General features: G+C 50.8%; 2 protein-coding genes across 3 annotated transcripts; both read right to left on the bottom strand.

Moving 5' to 3' along the window:
• Positions 1 to 1,280: 1,280 nt before the first annotated feature.
• Positions 1,281 to 2,279, bottom strand: LOC119281702. Of its 2 annotated transcripts, none has more exons than XM_037562163.1 (3): positions 1,932 to 2,279; positions 1,614 to 1,846; positions 1,281 to 1,478 (listed from the first exon to the last, which is right to left on the bottom strand). In XM_037562163.1, exons 1-3 carry the CDS (start codon positions 1,974 to 1,976, stop codon positions 1,385 to 1,387), a joined length of 372 nt encoding a protein of 123 aa, XP_037418060.1. In that variant the 5' UTR covers positions 1,977 to 2,279; the 3' UTR covers positions 1,281 to 1,384. The 2 variants fall into 2 exon arrangements, with proteins under 2 accessions (XP_037418060.1, XP_037418059.1); XM_037562162.1 differs by having other exon boundaries at positions 1,281 to 1,458.
• Positions 2,280 to 2,653: 374 nt separating this feature from the next.
• LOC119281701 (transcription factor bHLH128-like) lies at positions 2,654 to 3,642 on the bottom strand. Its single transcript, XM_037562161.1, has 3 exons — positions 3,425 to 3,642; positions 3,274 to 3,339; positions 2,654 to 2,947 (listed from the first exon to the last, which is right to left on the bottom strand). Exons 1-3 carry the CDS (start codon positions 3,548 to 3,550, stop codon positions 2,798 to 2,800), a joined length of 342 nt encoding a protein of 113 aa, XP_037418058.1. The 5' UTR covers positions 3,551 to 3,642; the 3' UTR covers positions 2,654 to 2,797.
• Between the last annotated feature and the right edge of the window lie 5,627 nt (positions 3,643 to 9,269).

The following is a 9,269-nucleotide window of genomic DNA, read 5'->3' as shown; positions in this document are numbered from 1 at the left end:
TCGGGTGAGCGTCAGGCGGCAGCGCGGATACGTGTTGTGATCCCTGGCATGTAGTGGCCCATGGCGGGAGGCCCATCTGTGGGCGCACGGAGGACGTCTGGAAGGCCCATGGTGCGCTGCCGGGAAGGGCCTTGCAACGGCCAATGTTGCTGGTTCGCTGGAGATGTTGATTGACGTGTGTGAGCTGCGTACAGACTGAGATTTGTTTTGGACAAAAAAAAGAAAAGAGTGCGACACGGACAGAGTCATGTTGAAGATGGAGCTGGAGTCTGGAGGACTTCACTCGGTGCTGATTGAGGGGCTACGGCGTAAGTGCACAGAGAGTCGAAGCCTATTCAGCGGGGACGGGAAAAAGCGAGTGACATGCAGTTCGGACCGGAGCCCAGTGGTCTGATGGAAGCGTGAAACTCGTCATCGGTCGGTGATGATCGATGGTACTCTGCAGTGGGGGTTGAGTGTGTGGGTTCGTGACCCTTGAGACTCGATCGGGACAGCGGAGGCTCGACGCAGTAATAGCGGCGAGGCGTGCGGTACGCACGGGGCATGGAGACGGGCCAGGGCTCTGGTGGTCATACATGTGGTGAGACAAGTGCGAATTTGACTCGAGATGACTACAAGCAATGGTGAAATTCCTTCAAGTTTCAGACAGGCGGTCAAGGAAGGAGCGGTGATGTTGAGTTCAGGTAACTCTTATATGTGACACCCAATATGTGAGTTGTTCATTTTTCACGCAGGTCAGTGATCAGTGTGTGATTGCGTTGGACGGATACTCTGGAAGTTGGGAGCCCAAACTAGAGTAACAAGGAACTTAATTTTGCTCGAATGTTGGCTCTGGTCAAGAAAAGAAGGGACTACAAGTTGCAGGTGGAGTCACATGGAGTCTTTGGAGTAGCAGCGGTGCTCATGGGATAAACTCAAGTCCAATGTACATGGAAGTTTGACGCATTCACAAATCTAGGGTGGTGGAGTATATTCGCCAAGGTGGAGTTTGTTAGAGTTGTGTCGAATATAGTGTACAAGGTAGGTTACAGTTGGACTTGTAGTTGTATCGTGTTTACATAGGATATGGAGTCGTGTCCTAGTAGGACACTTGTATCCTAGGCCTCTCTTATATAGCGGGGGTAGACACACGATGTAACCTATGCCAACATAATAGCACCGGAACGCAGGGGAAGCTGGCGGCATGTGCCGGTGTCCAGGGCGACCGGGTGCGGTATTGTGACGGTGTCACGGGGAGGAGCGCCGTAGTCAAGCCCCGGGGATGTAGCCATATCGGTGAACCTCGTTAACAAATCTCGGTGTCGTGCTCATGTGATTGCTTGGTCCTCGGATGATCGACGGTATGCCTCGGATTTATTCTAACAAGTGTTAGTCTTCTTCTCAGCTAACCCCCTGATTGTCTTCTCAAGGCCACAAACTCTACCCGAACAAGGCGCAGGAGCCTGTCCAACAAGCACCCTGCATCACATAGCTTTTGTCTGCAGTTAAGCACAATCACAAAATATGGGTGTCTTATCAGAGAGCATGAATTCCTGACTGCAATACTTCAAACTCAAGAAAATATTTCATATTTACTTAATGAATTTAACGAAAGTGCAGGACAATGAAATCACCTCCGTGTCCAACCAGGAGCTTGCGGGTCGTCCTTGCTCGTGGACTGTTCAGAGTCCGGGGGCGATAAGCTGCTCGTATCGCACAGCGTGTTCAGGTTCAGTTGGAGAGGCGCGAACACATCCACGGCTCCTCCCACTCTGCACTTGCCGTCCGCTTCAACCAGATCTAGTGTCGGCTGGGTTGCCAACTTGCCACTCAGAACACACTGCCGTACATGGTTGGGACAGCGAACCTGTTCACCGGGATTGGGGCGACCCTTCTAAGGAAACGGCAGATGCTCAATATTCGAATCTAGTAGGGATGCTCGCAAACCATACCTGTCGACTGGATCCAGTCCCGCCATCCGTCGCCAAGGCCGCCATTGTTCGATAAGCATCAAAACAAGGGGATACAGAAACGAAACAGAACCAGCCAACCCGTGAGATGTCGTATTAAATGGGCCCACCACTTGTCGGACTGACGCCGTGATTCGTGGACTGCACACCTCGTTCGGTACGACCTGTACCGCCAGTACATCATGCAGTCCTGCTACGGTATGTCTGTCTTTTCTGCGTCAATGCAAACCTGTATTTCCACCCGTCATAATTGCTAGCTGCCACGAGACCTCGTTTCATTCGTCCTCATAACAGGAGCAGGCGAGCTCGTCCGCCACATCACCGTTCTCATCAGACACATGCTACTCTCCCAAGCACGATCTGGTTCACATGAATTAGATACAAATTATTTAAATAAACAAATGGGAAACACATGCTACTCTCCCAAGCAAAACCAGAAACCTGACTCAAATGACCGGAGGCCAAGTTCACATATGCTCCAGCCATGATCCCCCCCAATTTTCTGCAACCAAAATGGAAGTGCATGATTAATTTAGCAGTAGGTACAAGCACACATTTAACAAGGGACAATCCTAACTTGGGTTTTAGAGGCAAGAAAAAGTCAAAAATTGAACATGTGCGCATGGCTAATTTAGTAGCAGGTACAACGTACAACCACATACTTAACAGGGGACAATCCTAACCTAGGTTTCAGAGGGAAATGGTTGAAGAACAAACACGTCGGCCTTCCTCCTTGTTCGATTCATCACTCCCCAACTTAAAAAAAACAGATTGACATAGTTCAGTAATAAGAATAGTAGCACATTGTTTCATAAGATTTTATATGACAGAAATTTAGACGGGCTAAACTAAAAAAAAGCTAGAGCTGTGTAGGCATGGAAGAAGAAGAAACCGAGTGGAGTAGGATACCACCAGGAGCTTGGGCGTTTGGGGCGAGAGGCTACCCGCTCACCAGATATGAGCAGGTACTCCAGATCTTTGTCTGACATAGTTGTTTGCTGCGTATTCAAGAAGAAACTTATTAATATGTTTGTATTGCACGTCTTCTCCTAGAGAATAGCTGCACAAATGCAATTCTGAAGTCCGAAGTAACTAAGGTCTGAATCATCAACACCTACCAAGGTTCTGAATTTCTGTAGGCAATACTTCCAGTTTGGATTAGAACCGTCAGTTTTAGTACTTTAGTAGTTAGTTTTATATATCTAAATATGCAGGAATGTAGCCGTCAGTTTTAGTACTTTAGAGAGTATGAGCTTCTGTAATTCATGGTGAAAATTCATCTCTATGGTGACACAGTGTGCATCAATTCAACTGATTTAGTTACCTTGTCCATATTGGGCACAAAGTCTTGCAGCCTCCTTAGCCTCTTGCTATTGCTTGCTCTTCTTTCCTAAACAACATAAGCAAGAAAAATATTCAGTACAAACATGTGGCACCAAGACAAACACCAAAAATATTGCAGGAAACTAACTAACCCTCTCAGCGATGCTTCGTGGGTGAGTGGCGCAGCCATGCTTGGTGTGGACTGTGCAGGCGATGAAGTCCTGCTGCAGCTGCAGATAGTCGTCCATGCCGGGCATGTCCAAATACGTGGTCAACATGCCAAACTGAATTTGATCCAAGGTGTTAGTAGAAGTGTAGCATTAAACAATTGACGGGCAGCAGAGTGCGGATGGATGTGAAGTGTATACATGTGAAGCTTATCCTACTTGGGATTAGATTTTGCTGAGGCTGGTGACCATGCCGCCATCGGTGTCGATGAGCACCTTGGCCTTCTTGCTTCCGGGTGTGGAGAACATGATAATGGAGTTGGTGTCGTCCGAGGAGCTGATGGAGAAGCTCCTGGAGAGGTCGTTGGAGCCGTTGTCGACCGTGATGCTCTCATCAACGTCGGCCGACGGCATCAGCGCGGGCATGGCCATCCCCATCTCCGTGTGCCATAATGTCCTGCTGCCTCGAGTAGCTCCACACCTGCATATACTTTGTAGTCACATAAGCCATACCATGAAAGGACATGAGTGGCACCTGACTTATTTAGAAAGCTAACAGTATTGGGGGATCAAAGAAATAACAGAGAGTAATATACTTTGTAGTCACATAAGCCATACCATGAAAGGACATGAGTAGCACCTGACTTTGTTGAATTGGAAGAAATCATGTTAAAGTAAGGATTCCCTTTAAACCAGCAACCTCTCTTCACTTGATTAGAAGAGAGTAAATTCCTTTCCCCTCAAATCTGACGTCTTAAACTTGACATCCTTACTGCCATAAAATTTATCCTCTAAATCCCCATCCCACCAGACAAGCTGCGCGCGCGCACACACACACACACAATTAAAATCTCTTTATCCTCATTGGGGTCATAATCAAACATTGTAAATACATATAAACAAAAAGAATATGCAAACCTAAAAAACTGTGCAGGAAAATTCAGAGAACTATAGGGAGAAACACGAACCTGGGATGGTGCTCGACCAGGATGGGCTCTTGCACCGTCACATGAGTAGTACCTGACTTTCTCGTTCCCCAATGTTGTCCTCCTGCTGTGACCGCGGGGACGGTGCCTATGTGTGTGCTAAAGAAGGTTACGACCCTATGGTGGCCATCTCGTCAGGGTCATTCTCCTTCTCCCATATCTGCCTGCTTGCTCCCTTCCCGCTCCACCAAGCGGACAAACTCAAGCCTATGAGGAACAGGAAAAACGATGAATAGATTGATCTAACTGGCAGCAAACGAACTGATTTTCTTGGTGGTGAGGGCTCACGGATTGGGGAGGATAAAAGCACCTGCTTCATGGTGTCTCCCAGGCAACGCAGCGCTCACGACAGCCCGCGCTCTAGCTCGCCTCCTTGTCGAGCCCGTCGCTGCCGCTGGTCTCCCCCGCGCCACCTCCTCTTCCTCTTTTCTGGTCTCCCCCGTGCCACCTCCTCTTCCTTTTTTCTTCAGTGGCGGCGCAGGCCTCCGTGGCTTCTTGGTGGTGAGGGCTCACGATTGGGGAGGAGAAGAGGAGCCCGTGGCTTCTTGGTGGTGAGGGCTCACAGATTGGGGAGGAGAAGAGGAGGCGGCAGATTGGGGAGGAGGGGAGGAGGTGGGGATTGGGAGAAGAGGAGGCATGGGATTGGGGATGAGAGGAGGCTGCCGATAGGCTAGGGTTTTCACCGTGCTAGGGATCTGCGGGCTCGGGGGGAGGAAGCGAACCAGGGTGAAAGGGAGAGGAGAGGAAGCTGGACGCGGCGCTCGGGGCCTTATCCTTTCGCTCGTCGCTGCAGCAACACGCCCACTGCTCATAGATGAATAAAAGGAGACGTGGCTGGTGCTGCTAGTTGGGCGCACTAGTTCATCTTTTATATGTTCAATTGCAGCTACCTGTCGTGTGGCAGGCAGAGACACACTCCCTCATTTGATTTGACTCGGTAATAAGCACTCAGTAGCATCTTAGCTTAGCAAAACCGGCGCATGCATAAGTATGTGTGACCAATCTCCACCTTACCACTAGCTAGGTCACGTAGTCACATCTCACACTCACCCACGCCCATGCACGCGTGCCATGCTACCTTAACACTCCATTTGTCCCCGTATTTCACTTAGGACATTCTCAACGCCGACCCGTAAACCTCCCGTAACTGTCTAGACCGGACTGTTCGGACCGTGGAAGCCATCCAACATGGCCCTATACCGGTCCGCAGAGCGGTCCAGACGCGATTTCTCCCGCAAATTGGAGACAAAAGTGGGAAAGGTTTGCGGGAGTCTGGACCGATCACAAGCCTGTTTCTGACCACCCTGTCCCATCAAAAACCCCTCACCCCTCCGGCGCATTTTCGGTCAGCGTCGCTCCAGAGCGTCAGCGCCCGCATTCATGCCCGCTCAGAGCGGACGCGACCGCTCACTGGCGCCGGCATTGAAGTGGCGCGCCGGTCGAGAGAGCGCCGCCGGCGCCGCTTCCGGGTGCAAGCGACTGCCACGCGTTCAAACGACACGACGACCACCCGCCCGTCCGTCTTCTTCCTCCGCGGCACCCTCACCGGTGCATTGCACCCTGACCGTCGGCGAGGCTCGTGCCCATTATATGGAAATGGTGCGAGAGGAGCAGTTCCGGGAGGCGCATGCCGACACCAACTACATCCACAACCTCTAGAAGCATCTGCAGGCGGAGAAGCAGGTCGCCGCCGGCAGGGCGGTCGCGCTGGACGCGGACCTGGCGGAGCAGGAGGCACTGCTCGAGTCCTACCGCTCCGCCTCGCCTCCTGGCAGTATCGACAGTGGGTGGCGGAGGTGGAGGCCGTCGGCAAGGAGCGGGAGGACGACGCGGGTGAGGCTTGTTCGACGACTCCGACAACGAGGAGGCCATGCCCCTGCGCCACGACCACGAAGAAGCCGACACGTCCGCGGGCGCTACCGGTAGCGAGAAATAGTAGTGCACGATAGGTCGCCGCTCGGGTCCAAAGAAGGCCACCGCTCTCCCCTCTCGTCGACACCAAGCTTGGTGGGCTCAGCATTGACGGCCAATTAGTCACTTGGCGGCGAGGTCGAGGCGGACAACTTCACTTCCCTGGGCTCCAGGAGGCGGAGGTCACGGAGGCGGAGCTGAAAAAGGCGAAGCTTCCGTTCTCTTGGTTCTTGGCCAGAGACAGGAACCAGACGCCGGCGATCATTTAGATTAGTCGCCTAAAACCGATTCCATGTATTTATAATGAAATTCGCCATGTCTATATAAAATTAGTCCGTGTTTATATGAAATCCACTTGTTTGCATGAATTTTGTCCGACTGATTTGAGTTATTGTAAAAATATGTGCAGCTAGCGTTGGATGACTGTCTTCTGTATCCATGTTCATATACTTGTACCCTTTGTCCGCAAACGGATGCGAAAGTTTTTTTGCAGGTTGCCCTTGGAGATACCCTTGCTACTTCTTTTCACCGCATGTGCGAATTAAGATGGTGTTCTAGTGGATCAGTATGCGTGCGGGACTGGTCGCCATCAGCAACGTGTGTTCGTACGTACCAACCTCCTTTTCACCTTCTCCTTCCAAGGATTCGTTCGTACCTACATACACGTTGAAAGGAAAATCGATCCATACAAAAGAAAACCTGGCTTGAATGCAGGGTATCGCAGACTTACGATCCATACAAAAGAAAACCTGACTTGAATGCAGGGTATCGCAGAATTATTTCAACATTACATGGGCCTAGCTTTTTGCGTGACCGTAATTCAGCGCGTCCTGCTGAATTTGCTGATGATTTGATGGTGGAGCTGATTTGACTTGGACGGCCTGATTTTAATAGACAATTTTGAAGCTGCGAAACCGCAAGATCTATCTACTTCACATGGACTAGCTCTCGCAGTAAATAAACTTTGGCGAAAATCATAAGATCTGGGATGTTAGAGCATCTACGGGCGGGTGTCTCAAACCCTTTTCAAATGCCGGGGGACCGTCCGGTCATGTTTTTTCGACCCAGACGGACACCTCAAACATGCCTCAAACATCCGGGCTGACCGGCACACCTCATATCCAATTGAAATATGAGGCGGATATAGGGGCGCTCGGGCACGCCCGCCACGTCGGACTGACGAAGGGGTTCTAGCTAGAAATGCCCTGAACACGGCGGTCCGAAGCTCGTCTCGTCCGTCGGACCGGTGGCGCCGCGTGGCGCATCTCCGGCGGGCCGCGTAGCGCCTAGCTTGGCTATTTAAGTCGACCGACGGTACCGAAACCCTACCATCCATCCACATTTTTCTCCTCCTGTATGTCGTCGCCGCCACTTTCCACTCCACCCGTCTGCCTAGTATCCATGCCCCCACGCCGTCGGGTGAGGAGCGAGCCATTTTTTACGCCGGAGCGCCCGCTCGAGCTCCTTGAGCAGATCCGGGCTGGGCGCGAAGCCCGGATCACCACGGGCCTACCTCCGGATGTAGTGGATCCGGAGGAGGTGGTGGTGGAGGAGGACGAGGTGGAGGACTTTGAGGAGGAGGATGTGGGGGATGCTGGCGACGGGGATCTATAGGTGGAGCTGTAGGCCATCCTCAATTGCCTCCGGTCGGAGTCGGCTGCGGAGGCCAGACGCGATCACCGGTAGGAGATGGAGGCGCAGCAGGCCACGGATGAGGCGAAGATGCTCACCTACAAGGATGAGGTCGAGCATGAGAAAGATGAGTCGAAGCCCTCCTACCCGCTCGTCCACCCAGCACCCAGCACTGTCGTCATGCACATCTCCGATAGAGAGTAGTTAGGATAGTACGTAGAATTTCTTTTGCATTGTATGGATCTAAGAGATGAAATATGAGAGAGACAGATGCAAAGTGTAATTTGGAACGTGATCAGTCATTGTCCACGGATGCGTCTGGTCACATCCGAGGCCGGATTTATAAAGTCCGGCTTTAGATACTCTTAGATGTATCGGGGATTGCGGTTGTCGTGCGTTGGGACGGTTTGTATGGTAACGTGTGCGGATATGAAGTTCATGCTTTAAGTGTGGTCATTTATATTGTTTTTTGCTCAGTTTTTTGTAATTAGTTGAGCAATTCTTTTTTACTTAATTAATCGATGAGGCAATTTTTTTGCCTTTGTTTAAAAAATATCATGAGATAACTGAGGCATCACGTAGAATTCGCCGATGGCACGTGGAGGTAACTTGACGTGGACGACCTAATTTTCATGGACCTTTTTAAGCTGCAAATCCAAGCAACGAGAAAGAAACAGACATCTGAGCCACTAACAAACCCAAAAGTCGCACGATTAAACAAGCCAGATTGACCTTTTACGCTTGAGCCAGAATCATGCAGTCCCAGTACGCATGCATGCATGTGGCCATAGGGCTTATGCAAAGCATGATCTAGCTAGGGCGTAATAATCTAAGTACTACTAGCTGTAATCAAATTCAACAGGCATTCAAGTCTGGTGAATGAATCGTGCCGGTGTGCATATCATGTTCGTTGCTGAATGCCAAGTCGTCAGCGAGTTGTTGCTTGTTAGTCCGGTCGAGTCCAAGATCCGGTTCTGACCACCTGGCGCTCACCACTCGTGATGTTTCTGTTGATGAATTCAGGGATTGGTTGGTGACTCTATGGAGTTCTCATCCACCACGCATGAGTCATGCACCATATTTGCTAGGAGGCGTTACGTACGTACAAAAAATTAAGACTTTTAGAGCATCTATAATCGGACCTCTCAAACCCGCCTCATACGCCCGAACGAATCGCCCGATCACTGTCTGGTCGCGAAATTTCGACCTAGATGTGCGTCTCAAACGCCCGAACTGCCGACACCCCTCATAGTGGCGGAGCTTGACAAGGATCAATGGGGGGCAATTAGAAAATATGAACA

The sequence above is a fragment of the Triticum dicoccoides genome, chromosome 3B (genome assembly GCF_002162155.2).
Source record: "Triticum dicoccoides isolate Atlit2015 ecotype Zavitan chromosome 3B, WEW_v2.0, whole genome shotgun sequence".
Classification (NCBI taxonomy): domain Eukaryota; kingdom Viridiplantae; phylum Streptophyta; class Magnoliopsida; order Poales; family Poaceae; genus Triticum; species Triticum dicoccoides.
This window is presented reverse-complemented; position numbering and strand designations above follow the sequence as displayed.